The sequence below is a fragment of the Leucopleurus acutus genome (genome assembly GCF_964270905.1).
Source record: "Leucopleurus acutus genome assembly, chromosome: 10".
Taxonomy (NCBI): Eukaryota; Metazoa; Chordata; class Mammalia; order Artiodactyla; family Delphinidae; genus Leucopleurus; species Leucopleurus acutus.
In genome coordinates this window covers 2432191-2448172 of record NC_139153.1, presented here as the reverse complement: position 1 = coordinate 2448172, position 15982 = coordinate 2432191, and the positions used below count along the sequence as shown (strand labels likewise).

General features: G+C 46.2%; 1 protein-coding gene across 1 annotated transcript; it reads left to right on the top strand.

The window, feature by feature from the left end:
• Positions 1–99: 99 nt before the first annotated feature.
• HMCES (5-hydroxymethylcytosine binding, ES cell specific) lies at positions 100–15982 on the top strand (the record flags this gene model as incomplete). Its single annotated transcript, XM_082848936.1, has 7 exons — positions 100–145; positions 570–777; positions 7384–7527; positions 8314–8439; positions 10974–11155; positions 14079–14271; positions 15749–15982. The coding sequence occupies exons 2-7, from the start codon at positions 595–597 to the stop codon at positions 15980–15982; spliced, it is 1062 nt and encodes a 353-aa protein (XP_082705062.1). The 5' UTR covers positions 100–145; positions 570–594.

The window sequence follows — 15982 nt, the reverse complement described above, 5'->3', positions numbered from 1 at the left end:
CTGCGAGATGCGGGAGGGGAAGACGCCCCAGCGCTAGGCGGAACCGCCGGCCGCTGGGGGGCGGGGCCGGCCTGCTGGGGGCGGGGCCTGGTGCGGGGAGCGCGGTGGCGCGGAGAGCGACGCGGCCGCTGGGTCTGAGGTGGAGGTGAGGTGGGGAAAGGCGGACGGGCAGGCGGGCCTGAGGGGGAGGCGAAGTGGGACGGACGGGGGCTGAGCGGGGGTGAGCGGAGCCGAGGCGGGATGGGAGGGCGGCGGGCCTGAGGGGGAAGTGAGACCGGACGGGCGGCGGGGGTGGGGGTGGGGGTGGGGCGCGGTCCTCAGGGTCAGCGGTTCCGGAGGGAGCGGGGTGGAGCTGGGGAGGCCGGGGCCGGCTAGGCAGGGGGAGCCCCCGGCTGAGAAGCTTCCTTTCCTCGCCCGGCCGGGCCGCGGGGCGGCAGGTGGCCCTGTGAGCCCGGCGCGCGGGCCTGGGGTGGGGGTAGGGTGGGGCGGGGCGGGGCGCGGAGGGAGACCCTGGGGGCGGAGGCCCGAGGCCCGCGTGTGAGGCGCTCGAACCCCGTCCTCGCGCCCAGGGCCGCGGTGATCGCAGCGCCGAGGATGTGCGGGCGGACGTCCTGCCACCTGTCGAAGGAGGTCCTCGCCCGGGCCTGCGCCTACCGGGACCGGCAGGGCCAGCGGCGGCTCCCAGAGTGGAGGGACCCGGACCGGTACTGCCCGTCGTACAACAAGAGCCCGCAGTCCAGCAGCCCGGTGCTCCTGTCCCGGCTGCACGTGGAGAAGGTGAGCGCTGACCTGCCCTGCGCCCGTCGCTGCGCCTGTGCTGAGGCCTCCGGGACGGGTCACTGTTCCTGGGGCCCCAGCTGAGTGCTGCTCTGCAAGAGGCGCGCCAGCCCTGGTGCCTGCCCGGTTCATATGCATTTGAAAACACTTTAAGGTAGCGTCTTTCACACCTCACTGATCATCAGGGACTTTTCAATATCTTTAAAAAAAAAAAAAAAAGGATTTCCATGCCCCTTATGAGTCCATAAGCGAAGTCAGAATCTCTGGGCTTAGGGCAGGATTAAGACTAGCTAGTCTAAAAACACCTCTGACGTTTCTTGAACGTTTAAGTTTCTATTCTTTCTGATTGCGTCTTCAGTCTTTTTATAAAGTTTGTCTTTTACTGAAGCTAGGAACAGAGGTATTTGGTTTGGTGTTCTGAAGTTTAATTGCATTCTTTATCTTTGTGGAATCTACTTCTGTAGTGTTGGAGTGGCCAATAACTTATAATCATGTTTTGGTTCTTGGCTTTATCTCCTGAAAGGGAGGGAGTATGTGCCCGTATGCATGCATACCTGCAGTGTAATAAAAATGCTTCATTCCAGGACTTCCCTGGTGGCGCAGTGGTTGAGAGTCCGCCTGCCGATGCAGGGGACACGGGTTCGTGCCCCGGTCCGGGAAGATCCCACATGCCGCGGAGCGGCTGGGCCCGTGAGCCATGGCCGCTGAGCCTGCGCGTCCGGAGCCTGTGCTCGGCAACGGGAGAGGCCACAACAGTGAGAGGCCGGCGTACCACAAAAAAAAAAAAAAAAAAAAAGCTTCATTCCAGAAATCAGTAGTTTTTCCATGTCTTAAATATGTTAAATATCCTTGATATGTTTTTTAAAATCCTGATTGTTTCCATCCTGGATTTTTATTCTGTCTGATCCATAATGCTTAAGTCACTTGATACAATTGATTATACTACCCTGCTAAATACTCTTCAGAACTGTTGTGATAATATGGTAGTAAAAAAAGATTCATTTTTCCGTTATGGGGATCAGATTATTTTGAAAAAAAAAAAAAACCAGACGCCTTTGATCTTTTTGGTTGAATGAAGCCATTTACATGAAATAGTTTATTCTTGAGCCATTTTTAGTGGATGCATACTTGTTGAAACTAAAAGAACTTTTTTTAATGAGAGGCAAATCAAAGTAAAAACAATATCATGGGGAACCTTGACTGGAAAAGGAAAAAATAAAACGTTTCAGAGGGAGGAATAATTTGAAGAGAAAGAAGGATTAACTGTTGGAGGTTTCTTATTTTTTTAGCCTCGGTTCTCTTTGTACCACGTCATTAAAATTATAGAATGAATGTTAGCTGGAAGAAAACTTTAACAGATGTAAAGACAGAAGTGTAGGAAGATGGTGGGTGGTCCTGGGTTACCCAGTCAGTGAGGGAAGAGCTGGTACCGAGGTCCAGTCCACTGTTCCCACTCCAGTGGATACTTCCTGGAACTAGGAACGGGGAAGGTGGAGCCCCTAAGCACAGCATAGCCCTCCTCTTCTGTCAGTGGTGTCAGTTTGCTGATGGAATGTTTTGACTCCACATCTCTAATAAATTTTATAAAGATTGCTAGGGGTTTCCTAATTTTGATAAATATTTGAGGTTTCATTTATCTGAAAATGAAAATAGTAAATTGTAAAGCGAAAATAGAACTATTTCAGATCACTAATCCGTATCATCAATGTCAGCGCATGTGTATAGATTGTAACATTTGCATTTGAAGCCACTGACTTGCAAATTACTTCCTCTTTCATTTATCTACCCCCAGTGCTACCAGCTGTTCAGGTTACAAGTCCAAGAGGGTAGAGGAAAAGATGACTAATATTGAGCAATATTTTCAGTATTTTGGCTTAGAAACCGCTTTCTATTCATTGCTCCCAGTATGGGGCAGCCCTGTATTTGGGTTTGGTTTACAATTGTCCATTGAACACACTCAGGTTAAAGGTGATCAGTGGAATTTTTACGAGCATGATTTCTCAGTCTTGGCACTGTTGACATTTTAAGTGGGATAATTGTTGTGGGAAGCTGACCTGTGAGTTGTAGAATGTTTAGCTGCGTCACTGGCCTCTACCCAGTAGATGCCAGTTTTCCCTAGGTCATCATAACCAAAAATGTCTCCTGACATTGCCAAATACCCATTCGATATACCCACTGGATGCCAGTGGGCCAGCCCTCACCCCCGGGCTTGGTGAAGTGAAGGTGGTGGGGGCGGGCAGTGTCAGAATTGCCCCATGTCCAGAACCTCAGATTTAGAGCTTTGTCTTGTAAATTTCTGATGCGAGATTGTTTAGTTGGCTGTGAGATAATGTTATCTCTTATTTTCATTTATGGTTTGTACAGGGGGCCCTTCTGCTTGGAAGGCACATTTGACACATTTGATTCCGGAAGGGAAAGAGGATTTACAGAAGTTCTGTGTTTTCACACATTCTTTCTCTTCCTTCATTCTCTACCCTACCATTTCTTCCAGGGCCACCTTTTCCTTAGTTATCCTGCGAGCTCATTTATTGGTTTTAAAGGCTGCTTCTGTCTTTAAGGAGAAGGAAACACATATATGTATATATGTATATATACATACAATTGACCCTCATTCTTCGTAGATTCTGTTGGTAAATTTGCCTACTTGCCTACTTTGTAACCCCCAAAATAATACTCATGATGCTTTTGTAGCCATTCGTGGACATACAGAGTGGTGAAATATTCAAGTTACCCAAATACGTATTCCTGAGATCAAGTAAGATGAAGTTCTACTTTCTTGTTCCACTTTTTATACTATAAACAAGTGTCTTTTTTGAGATCTGTTTATTGCCATGTTTTTTGCATTTCTATGCTTTTTGTTGGTGATCTTAGTGTTGAAAATTGTCCCCAAGCACAGTGGTAAAGTGCAGGCTAGAATTCGTAAATGCAAGAAGGGCGTAATATGCCTTACAGAGAAAATACATGTGTTAGAGATGCTTCATTCAGGCTTGAGTTACTGTGGCTGCTGGTCATGAATTCAACATTAATGAACCAACAATATATGTTAAATAAAGTTTAACATATAATAATAAATATGTTAAACAAAAACACACAGAAGACAAGGTTGTATATTGATCAGTTGATGAAGATGTTCTCACTATAGGTTCCTGGAAACCTAACGGTGTTTCCCCTAAGAGCTGCAGTTCAGTGTTCCCTACTTCAGTGTCATGGCAACTTTGTACAACCTACCTGCCGTGTATAACAAGAATGGTTCTGTGTTTTGTGTGTGTGTGTGTGTGTGTGTGTGTGTGTGTGTGTGTGTGTGTGTGTTTGTATGGCAAGGGGATTAACTAATACAGGCAAGATTTTGAAAGAAGTGGGACAGGATCCTGTGAAGAGCACAGTGGAGGAATTAGCTTTAAACAAAAGGGAAGCCCGGGACTTTCTTGGTGATCCAGTGGTTAAGACTCCGCGATCCCAGTGCAAGGGTCCTGGGTTCGATCCCTGGTCAGGGAACTAGATCCCGCATGCTGCAACTAAAGATCCCACGTGCTGCAACTAAGACCCGGTGCAGCCAAATAAATTTAAGAGAAAAAAAAAGGGAAGCCCTTCTAAGACGCTACTACTGACGATTCCCCTCTTGGAATTCCATCCTTTCAACTTTTTTCATTCTGCTTTTATCTCTCTAGGAGCTTTTTGTTGGACTGCACTTTTTCCTCATTTCTCCTTTTTTTGTTTTTGTACCCCCAGGTTTGATCCTGTGATTGATTTGCTCTCTAAGAAACTTTATCCTAATGGCTTTACCAGTCACCTTTGTATAGAAGATTTTGCTGTTTCTTTTTCATCATAACCTCAAAAAATATTAAACTACAATTAGTGTGCCTATTCCATGCCACACATCTAACCTCATAAGTAGCGGAGAAGGGACTTTTGAACCAGGGTCTTCTTACAAAGGCCATGTTCTTTCCTTTATACCAGAGGTTGGCAAACCATGGTCCTCAGACCAAATTTGGCTCACTGCCTGTTTTTATAAATAAAGTTTTATTAGAATACAGCCATGCTCACTTGTTCTTTGGCTGCTTTCACACTACCAACGGTGGCAGAGTTGAGTTGCAGCAGAGACTGTGTGGACTCAGAAAGCCAAAAATATTTACTGTCTGGTCCATTACAGAAAAAGTTTGCTGACCCATTCTCTATACCATGCTGCCTCTCTCCTAAGCTTTAATTCCACATGCTTGTTGGACATAGTAAACCTCTGTCTGTGGATTTTATTCTAGAACTAACTCAGAACAACCTTTATATTATGTTCACCAGTGAGGAATTAGGACAGGGCATTGCAGGTATAGTTTGTCTCTTCCCTGGAGTCTGGGGCCTCAGCTGAGAAGGCATTGGGGCTAGAATCATCTAGAGCAGGAGGCAGAAAACTAGGGCCCTCTGATCATTTTTGTAAATGAAATTTTATGGGACAGAGCAACATCCATTTATCTATTGTCTATGGCTGCTCTGTCCCTATAATAGCGTTTATAACAAAGACTGTCAAGTCTACAGTACTTAATATTTAGCCTTTTAGAGAAAAGTTTACCAACATCTGATCTAGAGGCATCTTCACTGTCTTATCTGGCAGTTGATGTTGGCTCTGAACTGGGGCTTTTGACCAAAGCCCCTACATGTGGCCTCTCCACAAAGCCTGGGCTTTTTCACCAAGGTAGCTGGATTTCTTATATGGCAGCTCAGGGCAGCAAAGGCAGTGTCTCAGCAAACAAGGAGGAAGCTGAAAAACCTCTTCTGACTTAGCCTTAGAAATCATGCAGTGTCACTCGTGCCACATTCTGTTGGATAGAAGCAGGTCACAGGCCCGTCCAGATTCAAGAAAAGGGCACATAGGTCCCCCACACAGCTCTTGATGGGAGAAGCGTCGAAGACTTCGGGACCGTTTTTCCAAGCTGCCACAGACTTCCCGCTGTTATCTGAAATTCAGTGTGTGATATTCCCCCACATCAAACCTCTTTTCGGACTTTTCTCTTTTGTTCAATAGCACCATCATTATTTCAGGCTTCTGGGCCTGAAACCTTAATCATCCCTGTTTTCTTTGTCCATTTGACACCACAATTTCTTTTTTTTTTTTCTTTCTATCTTTTGAATGTCTTTTATTCTCACTACTGTCACCAGACCTACTGTACCACCCTAGTAGAACCTAAAATGCACTGTCTGCTCACTGGTGTCTTCCAGCTCAGTGTAGTACACCGTGAGAATAGTGTGTGTGTGTGTGTGTGTGTGCGCGCGCGCGCGCGCATTTTAATCTGTAGATTTCTTCAAATTCTCAAGGGGCCAGTTAACCCAAAAGAGTTTAACAACTATGTGTTGAGGGTGAGGCCCCAAGACTACCCCCACATTTGGAGATGCGTTGGAAGGACTCAGCATATGACGTGGCTAAGGTTTATTACAGTGAAAGCATACACAATAGAATCAGCAAGGGAAAAGAAACAAGTAGAAATCTGCAGAAATTTATGCACAAGCTTCCTTATAGTCTCTCCTTCCTGTGAGGGGACACACCAAGCATGTTTTCTCTCCAGCAGTGAAAAGTGTGCTAGCTTTGTGCACTGTTTCTGCCCAGGGAAACCCATTAGAAACTTAGGCCCAAGGTTTTTGTTGGGGGCTGGTCAGGTAGGCACTCTCTGCCTAGCAAGTACCAAAATGCTAGACTCCTAGAGGAAAGCAGGTGCTCGGCATAAACCTCATTTTTTGCACAAAGTAGGCATAGTGTACCATCCTTATCAGTTAGGGGAAGGTGGAAACACTCACAATCCAAGTTCTCACGTCCTAACTGAGGGCCAGTCCTGTAAGCAGGCCTTCCTAAAAATAGCATCCTCAGGCTTGCTATAACTTGGCTGCACAAAACCACTTCCTGCACATTCTTGACACGGCCCCTAATTTCATATCTGGTCTCTCCTCCCATCTCTTCTCTGTCTGATTCCTGTACCTCCTGTGGGAGCCAATCCAAGATCCACCTCACCCTATTCCCTCCCCTTCTGCCCCTCCCAAGGAGCTGATAATACTTCTCCATTCCATCTCTCACAGAGCACTCTCCACTGAACTTTTTTAACACTCCTTGTACCACTTATATGGCCCTTAGCCTACAGTATCTTAGTACTTCATATTTTTAATGTCTGTGCGGCCTCACAAGTTATAGTGCAAGCCCTTTGAGGTTAAGCACCTTTCATGTGCCCCCGTACTACCCTATGTATCCCTTAATCATAGCATGTACCGTTTTACATGATGGTTGCCTGTAACGTGTGCTTCTTGAGAGCTGGGGCCATGTGAAGTGCAGGGCCTAGTACTATGTCCCTCCTGCAGTAGGCACTAATTAAAAGTTTACAGAAATTAAACCTCTTTGTATCCCCCATCCTACCCAAGCAGAATGTCATACATTCTGATAAATATGATTGCTAGAGAACTCAAATTACTCACATCATGATACATCATTAAAATTGTTTTCAAGTAGAATATTTCCCTATTAATAATCCTCTTTGTATTTTGAGACTCGTAGTAATGTAATGCATGTACTGAATTAGGTTTTCTAAATTTCATTATGATCTCCTCACTGGATCTTAACCTTTCTCGTGGCAGGGCGCAGACTCATCTGAGCGTGTCATTGCTCCCATGCGGTGGGGCTTGGTCCCATCTTGGTTTAAAGAAGCTGATCCTTCCAAGCTGCAGTTCAACACTAGCAACTGCCGTAGTGATACCATAATGGAGAAACGGTCCTTTAAGGTAGGTAGCTGGTCTAGGGAAAAGGCACATATTCGTTATTTTATCTAACAGAACTATTAGTGCCTTATATACCTGAGAAATAGTTCCAAAGTGTGTTCCCAGTTATTAATGTAGAGTGTTGTTCTGTTCATTACTGTGTGACAAAGCATGCCAAGACAGCAGTTTATTATTTCTCATAATAAACCATGGGCTGCCTGGGCTCAACTAGACAGTTTTTACTCAACCAGAGATTCTCATGTAGTTCTAATCAGATGACAGCTGCATGTCCCAGGTGGCTTCGTAACCCACATGTGTGACACCTCAGCTGGGATGAGTAGAACAACTGGAGACCTTTCCATGTGCCTGCTAGGGGGTGTCAAGGTGGTCAGGCATCTCGCATGGCATCTGGCTTACCCAGAGTTCACCATCCAAGAGAGCAGGGCAGGAGCCGCAGGGCTTTGTGACCTTGCCTTGGAAATCATAACAGCGTCACTTCTGCTGCGTTCTATTGGTCATACAGAGCCAGCCTGACATCACTGAGGGAGGGGACTACATGGCATGTGAATATTGGTAGGCGTGGTTCTCTGTGGGGCCAGCTTTGGAGACTAGCTACCACAGTGCCTGTTTCCTGCTATGTACATTATTTAATCTTTTCAACATCTGTGTAAGTGTGACTTTATACGTAAGAAATGTGACATACAGAGGAATTAACTGCTCTGAGGTCACACATTGGCAGACCTGAGATTTTTAAGTCTGTGAAACATGTTTCTGTCACTAAGACCGTATCTTGCTCATGTTTTCCCTCAGGTGCCTCTGGGAAAGGGAAGGCGCTGTGTTGTTTTAGCAGATGGTTTCTATGAGTGGCAGCGATGTCAGGGAACAAACAAGACGCAGCCCTACTTCATCTACTTCCCCCAAATCAAAACAGAAAAGGTATCATCAGCAGTGTGTATCTGTGTCTATGTCTTTGTGTGTTTGGTATGTTCTCTGAGCTTCTTGGATTTTTGGTTTGATGTCTTTCCTGTTTTTTTGAAAATTCTCAGCCATTATCTATTCAACTATTTCTTCTGCCCCATTTTCTCTTCTCTTTCTGACATTCTATTTATATATGTGTTAGTTTGATATTGTCCCATAGTTTTTGGATGTTCTTTTCTGTATATTTCATTCTTTTTTCTCTGTGTTTCAGTTTGAGTGATTATTGACTTGTTTTTAAGTTCAGTCTTATTTCACTGAAATTGCTTATCTGCCTGTTCATGCATGTTGTCTACCTTTTCTATAAGAGCTATTATATATGTATATATGTAATACATAGCCTATATATATATATATATATAGTAATTACACTTAAATTCCTGTCTGATAGTTCAGCATTTGGGAAATGTAATCTCTTGAGTCTGGTCCTGTTGATTTGTATATATCTTGGCAGTTCATTTTTGGCTTTTTGTATGTCTTATAATTTTCTTATTGATTGCCAGACATAGTAGGACAGAGACTGAGATCAATAATATTTATGTCTGGAAATGGATATGTTTATTCTTTTTTTTTTTTTTTTTTGGCTGTATTGAGTCTTTGTTGCTGCGCACGGGCTTTCTCTAGTTGTGGCGAGCGGGGGCTACTCTTCCTTGCGGTGCGTGGGCTTCTCATCGCGGTGGCTTCTCGTTGCGGAGCATGGGCTCTAGGCGCGTGGGCTTCAGTAGTTGTGGCACGCGGGCTCAGTAGTTGTGGCTCAGTAGTTGTGGTGCACGGGCTTAGTTGGTCTGCTGTATGTGGGATCTTCCTAGACCAGGGATCGAACCCATGTTGCCTGCAATGGCAGGCAGATTGTTAAACTGCGCCAGCAGGGACGCCCCTGTTTATTCTTTTATTAGGCCATTAATGTCCGAGGTTGAGTTGATCTTGTCCGGAGCTGAACTGGGTTTGGTTTTGTTGTGCATCACAGGCTTTAAATATTTCTCTGCTGTCACCGTGTGTTCAGGGTAAGGGTTGGTTTTCCAGAGGGTTTTTCTCAATAGCCCTGCTCCCTGCAGCTCTTGTTACTTCCCTTTGAGCCTGTGCCTTCGAGAGGATCTCTCCATGCTCTTGCCCCTCCCCCAGAAGCAGACTGCTGTTGCTTGTCATCTGGTGTACAGGGAGGTGGAGAGAGCTCTCCGTGGCCTTGGTTCAGTCTCAGGCTGAAGCAGAACTGTGTCCCCGGCTCTCAGGCTCAGGCTTTCTCAGTGATCCTGCTTCTCCAGGGGCGTAGAGGGTTTTTTCTTTTGCCCTTTTCCAGCCTCAGGGGGTCTTTACCTGTATCTTAGGAGCATAGGATTTATCACTTTTACCCTGGTCCCTTAAGCTTTTTGTTCCTTAGAGGAGAAGTGACCAGGTAAGGCTTCTCACCATCCCCGAGGCAAAAGAGCTCCCCGTGTCTAGCACGCATTGGCGAAGAAGCTTTCTCCAGTCTCCTGCGCCCAGTCTCTCTCGTGAGCACCTGTGGAGGGTGGTCTGCAAGCTGAGGCAAACTTCTCTGATGTCTGCAGCCCCCAGGGGTTCTGTGCCCTCAGGCTAGCGCACACTCTGCATCGAGCAATTTGTTGATAATTTTATCTGAATTCTTACCTGCTGTATGAAGGAGGCCTTGTTTTCCTTCTGTTACCACTGGGAAGCCAGGACTGGTGTCTCATCTCCTCTTGGATGACCCTGTCTTTCCATAAAGTTCAGGCTAATTGGTTGCCCTGTGACCTCAGTTCTCTGATGAGTTTAAGTTACGGTTATTTAGATTTTCTACCTTTTTTTTTTTTTTGCGGTACGCGGGCCTCTCACTGTTGTGTCCTCTCCCGTTGCGGAGCACAGGCTCAGCGGCCATGGCTCACAGGCCCAGCCGCTCCGCAGCATGTGGGATCCTCCCGGACCGGGGCACGAACCCATGTCCCCTGCATCGGCAGGCGGACTCTCAACCACTGCGCCACCAGGGAAGCCCTCTACCTTTTTTTTTGTTAGGGTGGAGGTGACACTTTCCAGCTTTCTGTATTCTAGGCCTTGAACTGAATCTTAAATGGCAAGTAGGAGTTGGCATGATGAAAAAGGGAAGGAAAGACCTTTGGGGCAGAGGAAAGTTGCTTCTGCGAGATACAGGGGCATGAAATTGCATGAGAGCATCATCATTTAGAAATAGCTGGGCTTAATTCAAGTTAACATTGTAATTGAAAGCCGGAATCATGACCCAGGTCATGGAAGGCTGGAATATCCACTGAAGGTGTTAAACTGTATTGTGAAAGCGTTGAGGAGCCATAAATCTATTGCCTCAGTGAGTATCTGCCACCAAGCCTCTTTCCTTCCGCGACGGTGGATCAAGAGGACCCATGCTAAAGGCACGGGCTGAATTCCTTCTAAAATGATTGCCGTGCTCTCGAGTCTGTAATAGTACCCAACCTGCAGCGGGGAGGGCGGCTGCTGAGTATCTAATCTACCATGGATTTTGCTTCCAGTCAGAGAGCATCGGTGCTGCAGACAGCCCTGAGGACTGGGAGAAAGTCTGGGACAACTGGAGGCCGCTGACGATGGCCGGGCTCTTTGACTGCTGGGAGCCCCCGGAGGGAGGAGACTGCCTGTATTCTTACACCATCATCACAGTGGATTCCTGCAAAGGCTTGAATGACATCCACCACCGGCAAGTCACACTTCTCATGCCTGGGTCCAAAAGGATTCAGGGCAGGGTTTGTCCTCTTTGCTTTTAGATAGGCAGCTTCTGTACGCACAGAAGGCAGCTTCTGTACGCACAGATTTAGAGATTCCTAAAAATCACCACACTATGCAGAATTGCACTATGAGAACCATAGGACTTACGGGAAATGTGGGACTAAGGGGACTACACTTAAAAATTTTGTCAGTGACACAGTAAAACAAAAAGAAAATAGGAATCTAGTAAAAACAGTACTATCGTTCCATGCATTAAGTGGTTAAGAAGTACATAGATACTACAATAAATATGGCATTTTACCTTAGAAAGACCTGAAACTGACTTGTGGAAGTGAGCGTCGGAAGAGTTGCAGCTTGTGTTGTGCAGTGGTAGAAGGAAGATTCCGCAAAATTATTATCTTTTGCAGTCTTAAATCCTGGGGCATGTTCTTCTGCCTTTGAAACGTTGTTCCTTCGAGGCGTGCCTTTATAATAGATACGTATTTAATCAAAACTGAACATTTTGGTGCAATGTATGGCCTCCTCCAATTAACTTCAGTATCACTAGTGGAAATTCCTTAGCAGCATCTTCATCTGTGCTCATGTCTTCTCCCAACAGCTGAGAGCTCTGGAAATTGCAGCAGTGTTTGGGGCCACCAAAACAGCCATTACTAGCGCTAAGAGGAGCCACCTCTGTGGTGTTTTTGTGGTCTTTGTGTTTAGAGAGGGCATTCTCTTTGTGAGAAAGCTTCCAGTTTTTTAGTGTTTTTACTGTTCGGCTTTCGGTCCATATACTAAATCTTGCCATTGCTTCTATTCCTTCAGACCTGGCTGGTATTGACTTTATAACACTTCTTGCAATTGTTCCAGCCGTGGATGTTCCTTTTTTCCCAGCCCTGTTACTGTTGTGGATCCTTTATGTCTATTGCTCAGGAGATGTCACATGTTCTCTTCTTGCTTTCAAGACGCTTTATTATTATTTCAAGCTTCTGGTCAAGACTTACAAGTTTTCTGTTTGCATGCACTGCTTAGCGTGTTTGAGCCAGGAAGCTTAGACGTGTTTCAGATGTTGAACGAATAGTTTTTTTAATATAGAGAAAAGTTTACAAATGCAAAGTAAGAGCAGAGCACTTCGGAGGATAATATGCAGTGAGCCAAGGTAGCCGTCAGTGTTTGAGATGTGTGCATTTTGTGTACTCTTACAAGGCTCAGTTCAGCAGGGTGCAGTTTTCTGTGGTCACTTTGTGTTTCTCACAGACAAAACCGTATATAAGCAAAGGCAAAATTTGCATTATGTTCTAAAAAAATATAGATCAATCACATTGGAACAGATTTTCATTTTAAAAACAAGCGTTATGGGACCTCACTGGTGGTCCAGTGGCTAAGACTCTGTGCTCCCAATGCAGGGGGTCTGGGTTCGATACCTGGTCAGGGAACTAGGTCCCACATGCATGCCGCAACTAAGAGTTCACATGCTTCAGCGAAGATCCCGCACAAGGCAACAAAGATCCTGTGTGCTGCAACTAAGACACAACGCAGCCAAATAAATAAATATTTTAAAAGATATTTAATAAAGTAAAAAACGTTAGCAGAACTGACTAGTGTAACATTTTCACAGTTTTTGCCAGATCTGAGTGTCCTCAGAAGTAATTTTGTGATTTTTTGCTGAAAAGAATGCAGTGCTGCACAAACTGGATTACCTGTTTTAGCCCTCTTGTCCTAAGCGTTCTGTCTGAAATGATGCTTTCATGGGATATAATAGTTCTAGTTTTTGCTAATTCACCTTAAAATAAATTCCTATTTCATCTAATCTAAGATTTTGTACCACTATTTTATACATTGTTAAGAAAAATAAAGTGCTGCCAATTATTGCCAATTAAACTGTGATAGTGCAGAGATGCCATTCATCATAAAATGCATCTGGATTTAAAAGATCTTAAAATACCCGTTTTTTTAATATTTATTGATTTATTTAAATTTATTTGGTTGCCCCAGGTCTTAGTTGTGGCAGGCGGGCTCCACAGTTGCAGCATGTGTGTGAGATCTAGTTCCCTGAGCAGGGATGGAACCTGGGCCCCTTGCATTGGGAGCTTGGAGTCCCAACCACTGCACCACCAGGGAAGTCCCTTAAAATACTTTTTAAAAGTACATGTTTGGAGGAATTCCCTGGCGATCCAGTGGTTAGGACTCCGTGCTTCCACTGCTGAGGGCCTGGATTCGATCTCTGGTCGGGGAACTAAGAATCCCATAAGCCATGCAGCGCGGCCAAAAAAATAAATTAAATTAAAATAAAATAAAATGTTTGACTTGTTGAAGTAATAATAATTATTAAAATAGATGTTAACGCATTTATCTCCTATCTGTACCACCCACCAATGAAGTGTGTACATTCTTTGCATTGGCCTAGAACATAAAATTGGGGGCTAAACAAGGGATCTTTTCCTAACATCTGCTGGGTACCAGGAGTCATCTGAGGCAGGCTCTTTGCTTTTCTGAGCCATAGTTTCCTTTTGTTCACAATTATATAAATAGCTCTTTCTTAGATAAATCTTCCATGGGTGATAATGGCTGGAGAGTATTGTTGATAGACAAGTTTTCCAGGGTTTATTTTCCCTTTAAGTCTAGGCTGGAGTGTCGTAAAGGTCACCAGTTTGCTAGCGTGTACACTGGAGTGGATCCACTCATAGCACGGGGCACTGTCTTTGCCATCTGACTCTGTTAAGCTGGGTCTCCTGGTGTTGAGTTTTGTGCCCTGTGGGTGGGGGGGACACCGGGCAGCAACTGGCACGTGAGGCGCAGAGAGAGGGTGAGCTGCTGCTTGGGGCAGTTTGCGCTTCAACTGACCGGGCCTTTCTCCCCACCCCCCCCCCACCCCACCCGCGGCTCCCAACCACTGTCTTCACCTCGCGGGCTAGGATGCCTGCCATATTAGATGGAGAGGAGGCAGTCTCTAAGTGGCTGGACTTTGGGGAGGTCTCAGCTCAAGAAGCTCTGAAGTTAATTCACCCCACAGAGAACATCACCTTCCATGCAGTCTCTTCCGTGGTGAACAACTCCCGAAACAACACTCCTGAGTGTCTGCTTCCTGTTGACTCGCTGGTCAAAAAGGTAGGGCCTATGACTACGATAGTCCTTTCTGAGCTTTCTGTCTTCTGTCAGTGTGACCTGTTAATTTTATGCCATGACCTTTCACAATCAGAGATTGAATACAAACCACCCCAAATTCACCCTCCTCGTGCATGGCAAGGTGGACCAGAGCAGTGACTCTCAAAGCTGGCTGCGACCCAGGAGTCCTCAGGAGACCTGTTTCAAAATGTAAATGCCAGCCTCTGTCTAGACCTACTGCTTCAGTATTCAGGGCTGGGCTTGGGCTTCTGTATCTTTAAGAAGCTGCCTTGGTGGGTCTGATAATAACCCAAGTTTGAGGATTCCTAATCTAGAGGGTGATTGTGAGAAGGACAAGGAGCCCTCGACCATAACTGTATCCCTCGCCAACCAGATGTGTGATTTATGTCTGTTTTCTGCACCTCTTTTCCCAGCTACAAGATGGAGGAATTCCAATCGTCGTTCTCCTTCAGGGGGATCTGAGAACATTCCTGCCGTGAACTTTAACTTCTTAGAATTGGCAGGGATCCAGATGATGTATTTTGAAGGGAAGGTGAACAGGCAAGAGGCCTCAGTGAGAAGGAAGTTCCAGAGTAGAAGCTGGCCCCTGCTGATACCCGGGGTGAAGATTTAGGAGTAGCAACTGTTTGTAGGTGGCATAGAGGGACCTGAAGTAAGACATGGATCTGAGTGTTCCAAAGTAGGCGTCTTAGGGTGCCTGAGAAGTGTGAAGGACAGTGATGGCTAGAACAGCTGCCCCCTTCCCCACTTTTCTAAGTTTATTAAGTTTTCATACTCACTGTCAGTGTCATCTTTTTTCTCTCAGTTCTGTCGAACTCCTGCACCCCTGACACTTTTTTTCATTACCCGTCTCTAAAAATGTCATTGTATGCATTCCTTTTGCACTAGACACTGCCCCATTTCTGCCATGGTCTTTCCTCCAGAAGAATTCAAAAAAAAAAAAAAAAGAATTCACATTCTGGAGAGGTGGCATCATGTGAACTCAGAAGCTTCAGTCTGGGGTTGGCGAAGGTGTAGAGAAAGCGGAGGGAGCGGGGCTGGTGGGGGGCTGTGCGGAGGGCGGTGCCGCGGGAGAGAGCTGTGCTCCGGCCCTCGGCTGACTCCCGCCCTGCGACTCTCCTCCCCACACCACACTGCCTGGTCCTGCTGAAGCACACACTTTTCCCTGACACTGCTTCATTGTCTGCCCATGTTTGGAGTGCCCAGCAGCTCTCTTCTCTGGCTGGTCCCACACACCTCCGGGAAGCCTCCTCTGAGAGCTGCTCCCTACTCCTTGCAGCCCTTGGAACGCACTCTGCTCCTCTTATCCCACTCCTGATTAGGGGCCCCATCTGGCCCTTGGTGACATTTTCCAAGCCTAGGTCAATACCTAATGCCTCTTCCCCTCTTTCTTCCCTTGGAGTTGGCCTGTTTCCACAAGCTTGAGCTGGTGGTTTGAGCTTTTCCTTCTTTCTTCTAGGAGCCCAAGGCAAGTGGCAGCAGCCAGAGGATGTTGCAGTGGCTGGCCACAAAGTCGCCCAAAAAGGAAGACACCAAAGCACCCCAAAAGGCAGAGTCAGATGTGCCCCCGTGGTCCAGCCAGTTCTTGAAGAAGAACCCGCTCTCCCACAGGAGAGGCGCTGACCTCCTGGAGCGATGGCTGAAGCGGGAGAAGGAGGAGGAGCCTGTGGCCAAGCGGCCTCACACCCAGTAG